The sequence below is a fragment of the Amphiprion ocellaris genome, chromosome 5 (assembly GCF_022539595.1).
Source record: "Amphiprion ocellaris isolate individual 3 ecotype Okinawa chromosome 5, ASM2253959v1, whole genome shotgun sequence".
NCBI lineage: Eukaryota > Metazoa > Chordata > Actinopteri > Pomacentridae > Amphiprion > Amphiprion ocellaris.
In genome coordinates, this window is record NC_072770.1 from 331,173 (window position 1) to 343,389 (window position 12,217).

The following is a 12,217-nucleotide window of genomic DNA, read 5'->3' on the forward strand; positions in this document are numbered from 1 at the left end:
GAAAATCAAACTGAGTGATTCTAATCCAAATCTATGTTTACTTTTAAAGTAAATAAATAAACAGCAGCCTCATTCTCATGTTTCACTATCATCAGTGTTTTAAGTACCAGAAAAAAGCCAATCCTCAGCCAGCCATGAGCACACAGGGCTCCAGACTGTCACCAAATGTGACCTTTTATTGAGAGTGTGAGTTAAAATTTAAAGTGGTTTCATGCGTGAGTGAATGATGGGCATCACGCTCCAATTGGTGTGATTTTAACCAGTGTAGCAGGTACTGGCATACTGATGGAAGTAGTACTTTTATTTCTTCCAGGACCTCATCAGTCTGTCTCCACCTGATGTGTCCAACAAGCTGTTCAGCTGTTTCTGAAGATGAAGTGATCTGTAGCTGATCATTTTAAAAATTAAACAGGAATGAGGAGGCAGAGAGGGAGAGTCAGACACACCTGATGATCAGAGGACAGCAGGAAGACACCGACTGAACCGGGGATGGAAGAAGAGCAACACATTCATTTATAATGGCTAATGCAGTAGTATGGATGAAAAATTAAATTATTAAATCACAATAAAAATTATTTTAGCTTCCCACCATTATATGAACACCATCAGTGGCAGTATTTACATTAAAAAATATGCTCTGCTTGTTTCTCTTCTCAGAGAAAACATGAAGACAAAATCAGTCCATTTCATTTAGAACAATTCTGACTTTAGAACAAGTATTTTACTCATTTCAGAGTCATTTTTGGTCACACACCTGTCTGAGCACACAGCAGCCACCTAAAAGCATCAACTGGAAGAAGTTAGTCTGGAGTCCTGCAGGACAAAGCAGTGATTGGAAAAGAACGACAGCATGGACTGTAGGAGCTAATAAACAACTGTCAGTATGGAGAAACAGCTGATACTAATGGCTCTGGTAGACTTCTGGTGGTATCTGAAATGTGCACAGAGTTTTTGATGGGCGAATGGTGATTTTCCAGGTTAAAGGGTAATTTAGGTTTATTTCAACATGATATCTTTCCTATTAAAGTAGTAACTGTGGGTTTAAGACACACGTTAGCCAAAGTCTGATAGACGTTTAAACTAAAAACCAATTAAAAACATAAAACATAAAATGGGAGTGACATTGCCAAATGATGTCTGATGACCTTGGAAACTCCAAGGTTATTTTCAAACTTCTACCTTCATCCTCTCCAGCTTGTCCTCCAGCAGCTCTGGGACCTCCGTCAGCTCAGTCCCATCTCACTCCTCCTTCTGTTGTCTCAGTTGCTTATGTTAAAATGATGCTGTTACAAATAATTTCCCATTAAGGATCAATAAAGTTTGTTTCCAAGATGCCTTACCTCATATAGAATTGTCACCTCCTCTTCAAATTTCTAAGACTAATCAGTCATATCAGTACCAGAAAACAACAGTTAATTATCAGTAATCGTAAACTGCCTATAATTCTCTAATTCCACACAAACATAATATGATCAACACCAGGTTCAGAGCCGGTCTGCAGACATGGTGTGGGAACTGAGCCCTCAGTCCAGCCATGTAGTAATCAGTGGGTTTAACAAAGAATACGTAACGATCAGATCCAAGCCTGATGAATAGATTCACCACAGATGTCTGCTCCACATGTTCAGACAAACCACTCACCATTCACAGAATGAAGAGAGTTTTCCTAAAAAACAGATTTTACTTCAAATGCATCAAGGTAAGATCTAGCCTTAATTCTTATTTAGTCTATTTTAATTATTTGCATGTGCATTGATAACATTAAAATACCTGGGTACTGATAAATAGCTAAAGCAAGGTGATTAAATTAAAAATGGATACATTAAAATATTCAGAATTATGAAATATTTTAGCTTGACATATTTAATTTTCTGTCAGTACTGTGACTGCTGCAGGTTTCTGTGTCCAAGGTGTGAAAGGACGCTTGATGTGGACAGGACTGAGTTTGACACCAAGTCATCTGAAGCACTGAGTCAGTGTCACAGACGTAGAACTGGCAGAGAACGCTGATGGTTAATGATCTCTCTGTCCATGTTTTCTGTCTAGTTTCACACTCTAGAGGTTTTCTCAGCACACACACTTTGGCTGTTTGGCTTCATCTAGCTCAATGGAACGGCTCAGCGCCTGGTTCCTGCAGTGTAGGCGGATATATTTACATAAAGTGGACTTATTAAAGATTTCAGGTCACACAGTGTTGGTGCTCAGTGAGACAGACTGTGCATGTGTGTGTGTGTGTGTGTGTGTGTGTGTGTGTGTGTGTGTGTGTGTGTGTGTGTGTGTGTGTATGTGTGTGACTGCACAAGCACCAAATTTTAAGAATCTCAATTGCTGCTTTCCAGTAAAGTCGCAGACTGAACTCAGTTAAACAGCAGAGACCTGAGGACAAACAGCTACGACTGCAGGGTGGTATTCATATTACATGCATTGTAAAGCAAATGAACTCATACACATCATGCTATGACCTTTTCGCTGCTTGATATGAAAAAAAACTTCCATGCTTCTCACGTTCTCTGACTAATCTACCAGAGTGTTCTGGTAGAACCAGATAGTTCCTCTGGGTGGCGCTGCCTCCAGTTCTACTGTGATGAATCTTGGAGTTATTTTTGACCAGGACATGTTCTTTAACTCACACAAAAAACAAGTGTGTAACAGCCTTGTTTCACCTACATTATGTTGTCAAACCCAGAACATCCTGTCTGAGTGGAGCTGAGAAATTAGTCCACGCATTTATAACCTCTAGCCTGGACTACTGTAATTCCTTATTATCTGATGTCCCAATAATTCTCTTAAACACCTGCAGCTGTTGCTAGATGCTTGCTCAATGAGAATCCAAAGGAAACATTGGATTTGTTGGGTTCTCTGTATAATTTTGTATGATCTTGAGTGTCTTTAGATGGTATGTTTTGAATCGGTGCTATTGAAAGAAACTGATCATCACCTACCCCAATTTTTAGACACACCGCTTTTTGTTTTTTTGGGTTTTTTTGTTTGTTTTTCACAATTCATGAAATTTGTTGAGCAAAAAGTATGAGGACCAGGAGAGAAACACTGAAAAAGACAAGTATGACCATTCAAATCAGCACCACAGAGTTCTGTATGATCTGTGTATAGTCAGATCTGAACACCTTCCAAGCAAAACATATGACTATGCTCCTAAAAAAGAAAACCGTCACAGTACAAAGTCATCATTTCAGCTGTTTGAAACATTGTTTATTCTCTATGTATATGCACTCAACCACAAAATGACCCCAATTATTTAAGAAAAATTAAATGTTTCTAAGTAGAGTTCCTGTCTGGACACTGTGCAGGTGGGTCTTAGAGTACTGAGGTTTTACACTCTGTCTCTTGCTGGATTAGGGAGTTGTGTTAAATTTGTGGTTCTGTGAAGGAAATGTGCCTGTGAAGGAGCAACAGATAGCGATATGCCACAAGAACATGTGAAAAAGCTGCAAAGCCAGCAGCCAAGGGAGAGTCTGAAAAGTCCATTTGACTGGCAGCAAGAGAATTAAAGACAGATTGTATGATGCCAAAGAAATACAGAGAACTAAGAAAAAATCAAACAAGGACTATGACAGAAATAGACAGTGTTCATAGCACTGAGACAAACTGCACAAGATCAGCGCTTTTAAAAGATCAGATTCTGTAGACAGACTGCTGTGACTTTAGCGAAAGGCCTGAGAGTGATAAAAAAAAATGTATGATTTGCGTATTTGGTTGGATATACTCCATACCTCAGCTCATATTACCCCTACCCTGTGGTAAACCAAGACACACAAGCAACTGTTTTGTGTCAGGATTTTAAAATGTACTGGGAATGACTCCTTCCCTAATGCTAGAATACTGTAAAAACTAGAGTACAGTAGCATGAGTGGTTCCTAAGCTTGATCCTGAGTTACTACACTACCTACAGGCTACAGGTAGAGCTAGCTGTACACTAATCAGGTCCAACATTATGACCACTGATGTCTTCAACATACTGGAAACATCTTGCTATGTGACAAACTCCATAATGCTAGAGAACTTTGTTCTAATTGGTCCAAAGTCAAAGCGGAGTGAAGCAGATAGCAGGTCAGAAAAGAGAAAGTCAAAAACTTAGATAACCACTGGAGGAAATGATTAGTACAAGCATATCACAGCAGATAGAGAGGAGGGCTGGTCTGAACAGCAACTTCTGGACTCTAGATATTTGGGCCCAATTAATGAAGAATATCTGAAAATTCAGTTCGTCCACGCAGGAGGGGGGAGAGGAGATGTTCATTGTCAGAGTCTGACAGCGTTAGCATTAACATGGATATCTCCGTCTTCGCACTGTCTTCTGTTTACAAACACATGCAAAGTGAAGCGAGTTGGTAGGTACAGCTGATACAGCCAGCCAAGTGGCCAATCAAAAGCAGCAACAGTCCACAAGACTGTGATATACCAATGCTTAACGACGGTAAAGCAGCTACTCGGTTACCACAATGACCGAATATTCGGATATTCGGGTCCAGCCCTAGCGGAGAGACACTGAGGGGGCATGAAGGTACCTGGGCTTGGGCAAGAAAACGCTATAATGCAGTATGTACATGTGACAGACACTACATCAACAGCAATAACAGAACTGTTACATGGAATGTTGGATACTTTCACATAAATCCAGTAGCTGCAAACCACCAAGTGTAAAGTTCAGCTGACTAAATAAACCCCACCCAGGCATCCTCCCTGGCTCATAATAGCCAATCATATGCCATGATACTGGAGTCCCTTTGCTGTTCATCGCTCCCGCTGTGCCAGGTCTCCTGAGGCACACTAGTCTGCAGCCACCTGCCACTCCTCTCAGTGGAGGCGGCTGGTTTGCTTTAACCAGTCTGCCCTGGTGACTCGTTGTGTTGACTTGTATTCTTGTTTGGTCTGTCGGTTCTGTAGCCACTGAAGGGTAACTACAGACATTTAGATCTTCTGTTGGCGGCTGCTAATTCGGTGAGGAGCCTCCAGTCTTCTGTTAGCAGTCCGCTAACTTTATGAGAAACTATTCATAACTTGAGTCTCTGTGTATGGTGTGTTAAATATCTGTGTTTAGAGGCACCATTTTGGTTTAGTTAGTTCTGTGCGCTGCTAGGATTAGTTTCTGTTACTTATGGGGCGTGTTGCTACTGGGTTTTGGTTTTGCTAGGGAGTTTAGTTGTTTTTGTGTTTAGCTAGTTTGTGAACTCTGTTAGCCTTTGTTTGGTTTTATTTGGTTCTTTGATTTAGCTGCAACCACCAGTTTTGTTTTCTTTGCTACTGAGCAATAAATTGCTTTACCTGAACCAATAACATCTGGTGATTTTGTTACATCCAGCTGACCCTAGAGGTTGGATCATAACAAGCTCAAACATTATCTAACTAACATTATCAGTGTGATAGCTACATGGTGCTGTCCAGCTATTAGTAGTTAGGTAGCGCTTGACTGGGTTTTAATTTGGACTCCACCTACTGGAAGACTCAACACTTCAAAGAAACCTAAACCCTTCTGGCAGGTCATCTCAGACGCAGTAATACCCTACCTAACCCTAACCCTATACTGTATATGCATCCACAGAGCTGGGAGTTAACACATGATTCTAAAATAAAATACTTCACACACAGTTTTCCTTATCACTAGACCTCACATACATTTCACATTCATTCATTAAACAAACCCTAGAAGACAGAAAGGACAGGATATAGACACAAAAGTTTTCAGTAATGAAAGTAAAAGAGGTAAAGTGATGTTACTTCAGTAAAATACTTCTACAAATAAGTAGAAAAGTGTGATGATTTAGGACTCACACCAGCAACACAATTCAACACAACATACATTCACAACAATGGGCTGAACTGAGAATAAGGACATCTTAAATTATCAGTAACGTCTGTTACAGTTCATCCAGTTCAGTTCATCTTGTTCTGTCAGTTAAATCCCCAGCACACTTCAGGTGTGAACATAAAATTAAAGAGAAATCTGAAAAACCAAAGCTGCACAAATTAGCCTAAAAACTAAATCTACAGTAAACTGTTGCTCTACTAGAAGCAGACCCACATCCTACTGGAACACGGATTCATCCTGAAAAATGTTATTGTACATCACCTGCATTTCGACCCTAACTTCTGTACTCAACCTTTATGACAGGTTGACCCCCTTAAAGCTGTTAGAAATATATGGATGTTGAGTTAGAGGTGCTGGGGTCCTGAACCTGGGGGTCCTGCTTTCTACAGGGACTTCGACCAGCTGCAGGGGCCACGGATGACGAGGTGGGCTGAGTAGAACTAGAGTTTCATGAATAAGACCTAAAGTAAAGTTTTGTTTTACCCTACAACACAGAGAGCACAGAAGTGTGTGTTTTGGGGATGAATGTAAAATGCCATCTGCTTCCTGTAAGAACATGAATCAATGAACAAAGGAAGCTCTGGAATTTCTCACTTCAGAACTTGTCATTTCCCTCACAGATCTACTGGTCCAGTTATCATTAGGATGACTTTGAGCAGAACAGAGAATCCTTCCAGCTGGCTTCCTATCTCTGCATCTATCTGACACTTTGGCAGCGTAGAGGTTGAAGCTGTCTGACAGAAGGCTGAGTTTGACCCCTCTGGTCTCACCCCTTACTAGAGTACAAAGAGCTGTTGAGTTGGATGGACACTCACACCAGTCCTCTATGAGTGAAAGTTTAAGGCTTCACTGTTCCACTCCAACACTCAGAACGTACCACAGGAACATGGAGCTTGGTCCATTCAGTGACAGATCAGTAGCAGCCTTCATATGGAGACGGGAAGGGTCTGAGGAGCAGACTGGAGAAAAAACACTACAACCCAAACCCAATCAGATACATTTTAAAAGCTTGTTATCTCAATATCACGATTTCCCAAGTCAGGATCACTACTTCAGTTAACCTTTAGATGGATAGCTTTTATGTTGCAATCAAGACATAATTATTTCATCATCTCAGTAAAAGAAATCTGCTTCTACTAAGCTCGCTGTGCTGAGGCATTTTATACAGAAGTATTCTATATTGTTTGGCAACCAGCTTATTGCAGATAATTCTGTATCAGTGTTTACATGAATATCCTTTATAGATACCCATCCATCAATCCATCCATCATCCATCCATCCATCCTCCATCAATCCATCATCCATTCATCCATCCATCATCCTCCATCCATCCATCATCCTCCATCCATCCATCCATCCATCCATCCATCCATCCATCCATCCATCCATCATCCATCCATCCATCCATCCATCCATCCATCCATCCATCCTCCATCTGTCCATCCATCCATCCATCTATCCATCCATCCAACATCCATCAACCCATCATCCATCTGTCCATCCATCTATCCATCTATCCATCCATCCATCCATCCATCCATCCATCCATTCATCATCCATCCGTCCATCCATCCATCCATCCATCCATCCATCCATCCATCCATCCATCCATCATCCATCCATCCATCCATCATCCATCCATCCATCCATCCTTCATCCATCCATCCATCGTCCATCATCCATCCGTCCATCCATCCATCCATCATCCATCTGTCCATCCATTCATCCATCCATCCATCCATCCATCATCCGTCCGTCCGTCTGTCCATCCGTCCATCCATCCATCCATCCATCCATTAGGGTGAAGGCAGAGTTCATCTGGACAGGTAACAGTCTATCACAGGGCTACACATAGACACAATCACCAAGTTTATATTAATGCTTTAAAACATTCCACTGAACACACATCATGATTTGCAGTGATCATTATGTGTCAGCAGTTAAAAACTGTTGTATCAACATGTGGATAGACGTCTGCTGTCTTTCATTCATTTCAGTTCATTATTAGTGATGTCTTTACAATCTGCTTCCCTGAACTAGAACCAAGCAGGCCTGATTTATTACTCAATCCAAATCTCTGGCAAAACTTGTCACTCTGAGGGCATAGGCTGCTGCTTGGAGGTTTGGCATGTTGCTTCAGGTAGTGAAGGGAAGAAGAAGGCCAAATGCAACATGCAGTGGAGACGGCAGATTAATGCCTGAAGTCCACATCCAGGAGTCAGAAAGGACCAGCACTCTTTGAGGCTGGACCCCGTCTGGGAACGTGAGTACTTTGCTCCTCTTTAAAATCTGAAATATCAACATTAGCTTTAGCCTCATCGGCCAGGGTGTCCTAATGACTTCAGGATTACATCAGAGCAGGTGTAAACTAATGATCTGGTCAGCTAGTTTAATCATGAGTCAAGCCTTATGAGAACCAGGCCACACAGGGGAGAACAGAGCAGAAGTCAAGGAGCTTCAGAGGAGAGGGGTGAAGGCCGACACGTTACTGACCATTATTAGTAACAATTAACAGATGTTTTCTGAGAGAACAATATCATGTAATCATGATCTCCACACGATGGGCCTCTAAAATGGGATCCAACCACAGCTGCTTTCAGCGTCTGCCCACTCCTAAAATCATTATCATACCTCTGACTCCAGTCGCTGTAACTTCAGCTGACCATTATGAACATCTCTGAATTCTTCTCTATTATTTTTCACCTCTGAGTTCTAGTGTAGGAGCTCTGAGAAACACCCACTGACCATCTGAAGGCAGTGAAAGTCTGTCCAGATGGACACTCTGGGCCCATTTCTGTCTGCAACACAAGACAGTAAACAAGCTCTCCTTTCAGTGACATTAATATGAAACAAACCATACGCGCACACTTTATATCACTGTATGTGACATCAGTGGCATCCATCCATTCATCCATCATCCAACCATCCATCATCCAACCATCCATCCTCCAGCCATCCATCCATCCATCATCCATCCATTCATCCATCACCCATGCATCATCCATCCATCCATCATCCATCCATCCATCCATCCACCCATCTATCCATCCATCACCCACCCATCCATCATTCATCCATCATCCATCCATCCATCATCCATGCATCATCCATCATCCATCATCCATCCATCCATCATCCATGCATCATCCATCCATCCATCCATCCATCCATCCATCCATCCATCCATCCATCCATCCATCCATCTATCCATAATCTATCCATCATCCATCCATCTATCCATCATCCAACATCCATCATCCAACCATCCATCCATCATTCATCCATCATCCATCATCCATCCAACCATCCATCCTTCCATCCATCCATCCATCCATCCATCATTTATCCATCATCCATCATCCACCATTCATCCATCATCCACCCAACCATCCATCCAACCATCCATCCATCATCCATTCATCATCCATCCATCCATCATCCATCCATCATCCAATCATCCATCCATCCATCCATCCATCCAACCATCCATCTATCATCCATCCATTCATCCATCCATCCATCCAACCATCAATCTATCATCCATCCATTCATCCATTCATCCATCCATCATCTATACACCGAATAATCCTCATTAGGGTCATGGGGGGCTGGAGTCTATCCTAGCTGACTGAGAGTGAAGGCAGGGGACACCTGGACAGGTAACAGTCTATCACAGGTTCACCTGGACAGGTAACAGCCTATCACAGGTTCACCTGGACAGGTAACAGTCTATCACAGGTTCACCTGGACAGGTAACAGTCTATCACAGGTTCACCTGGACAGGTAACAGTCTATCACAGGGCTACATATAGAGACAAACATTCACAACTGCTGACAATTTAGAATCACCAGTTAACCTCAGCATGATTCTGGACTGTGGGAGGAAGCTGGAGAACCTGGAGAAAACCCACACATGCACAGGAGAACATGGAGACTCCATGCAGGAAGATCCCAGGAAGGCTGGGATGTGAACCGGGGATCTTCCAGCTGCAAGGCGATCGTGCTAACCACCAAGAGTTTCATACATTCAACATGGAAATAAGACAGCTCTAACATGTATTTTCTTCTGTTTCAGCAGCACTAATCCACTAGTTTCCCCTGCTTCCAACCTGTGGTGATGACCAGGACGAAACACATTACTGACTCTGCACTGAAACCCAGAGATCAAACTTATTGATCTCACGGCTGACAAGATGGAAAACAAGTATTTAGTTTCAAAAATTCATATTTATATTCAATAGTCTTTACATTTTTCCACAATGTTTTAAGTGGAGTTCAAATTTCTGACTAGTTTTGTCATGTCAAGTACATTTCTTAAAGTAAAAATGAGACCCATGTACATCTCATCTAAAGGTTTTATTTTATAGTGTATTAGATCAAAATCAAGAATAAGCTGAGTATTGCCACACTTCAGGAGCTCTAGCTTTTTCCAAGACTCATAAAGACTGATTAGAGGAATGAACAGCAGCTTGCACTGTGAAAATTCTATACACTTCTGAAGGCCAACGGCATCAAACATTTCTGCTCCAAAAGCTCCATTCTCAGGGGCAAAGACACATGATGGACCAACAGGGACAGCATCTCACTGACTGGATAACATCCCCACAGCACGGTGCTAGAGAGTCAGTAGGGCAAGTAAACGTTTTAAAAAACATCAAACAGAAAGTATAAATAGAGGAAGTCGTATTGGCCACAACCAAACAGAAGATAAAACAGCAGCTGGACCAGCAGGATATGGATCCGTTACAGACAGCCTCAGTGTCAGACCCTTCAGAGGTTTTAGAAGATAATTGTTACTCAGCATGGTCAGTGAGAAGTGATGGACGGAATCTTTACCTCAGATCTTTTCATGCTCACATCTCCAGAAAGATTTAAAAAACTATTTTCAAATGATATTTAGTGACGTGAAGAGAACCAGAAACGGACGACAGGAATCAGAACTCAGACTCAGTACTGATGGCAGCCTCAGTGTTTGGCTTCAGGACGCCCAAAACCCTGAAGAATTCAGTGCCAAAGTTTCAATCTCTTTGATTTAAAAGTGAATTATTCATTTTCTTGTTTAATTGCACCACATCATTCAGCCTAACTTGCAGTTTGCAGGTTGCTAACTGTTCACCTCTAAGACATACAGTTTACTGACTGGACCAGTAATGGTAACACTCAGCTCCAGCCTTTTCACGTCTCCATACTCCAGAAAACATCATTAGTCCTTTTTTTTGGTTCTTTTTCTTAGTTTTGCCCTTCCCGATTGGGACAGTGAAGTTAGACAGGAAATGTGGGGAAAGAGAGCAGGAGGATGACATGCAGTAAACCCAGGGAGCAGTCATCAGTTCATATTAAATGAACCCTAACCCTCCTACATTACAGCCAATTAGACCATGAGTTGGAGGGGTTCTGCTCAGTCCAGGCCCTGATTCAGCCCAGCAGCAGCCCTGAGCCTGCAGGAACCTGGAGGAACCTGGAGGAGTCCAGCATGTGGAGCTAAAGGCTGGAATCACAAACCTGAACAATAACATTTGACTGTCAGCAGCACAGAATGCTCCTACAGACCAGAAGCATTAAATAAGGCTTTCATCGGGACAAATGTGTGGATGTAGCTAACAGTAAATGCTACTGAAGCACAGCGGACACTACATGCTGCTAAACAGGCAGACTGTGAACGGATCCCTGTCGAACAGAGGCAGACCAGGCTCTGTATCTGGTCCTGTGCTTCTGTCTGCTGCTGCTGCGTCAAAAACACTAATAAACGGAATCCCGTCCGTTCTCCGGTAAACAGACCACCTCTTAACGACACACAGACCCTCGTGTTTTTCTGAGCTTACGGTGCAAACAGCGCCGCATTGCAGGAGGAATGAGAAGGTGGAGAAAGGTGGAGAAAGGAGGAGAAAGGTGGAGAAAGGTGGTGTTTACCTCGAGAAGAAGCTTTTCTCTCTGAGCCGCGGACGGAGCGCAGGAGGCGGTGATGCTGCCAGGAGCCTCGGTGTGTCCTCCCTCCTTCTCCTCCTTCCTGGGATGCTCTGTTCTCTCCTCTCCTCTCCTCCTCTACCGGAGCTGTATGAAGGACGGCCAGCCTCCCTCCCTCCCTTCCTTCTGCGCTCCTCTCTCCTGTCAAGCCGCCAGCATCCAGCAGCAGCACATCCGGCCTCATCCTGGAGCTCTGCTCCAAGGAACCTGCTCAGCATTTCACATAAAGCACACAGTATGAAGTTGCACACACGGTATCAAAGCCTGCTCATAGGGAACCCTCGGATTTGTTAGGTTTTTATGTGTAATTTTGTAGTTTTAAAGCCTTCCCTGAAAATGTCATCCAAATCCATTAGTCTGTTTTTGAGTAATGTTGCACAGACAAACAGGCGCCTGTCAGACAGACGGACGGACGGACAGACAGGC

The 12,217-nt window shown here is 42.7% G+C and overlaps 1 protein-coding gene across 1 annotated transcript in view; it reads right to left on the bottom strand.

The window, feature by feature from the left end:
- The window catches only part of cntn2 (contactin 2), a 70,549-nt gene extending 58,525 nt beyond the window's left edge, over positions 1-12,024 (bottom strand). Inside the window, exon 1 of the mRNA XM_023264001.3 lies at positions 11,738-12,024. Within this exon, the coding sequence (XP_023119769.3) occupies positions 11,738-12,009 (272 nt within the window). The 5' untranslated portion in view covers positions 12,010-12,024. The remainder of the gene's footprint in view (positions 1-11,737) is intronic.
- Positions 12,025-12,217: the final 193 nt, after the last annotated feature.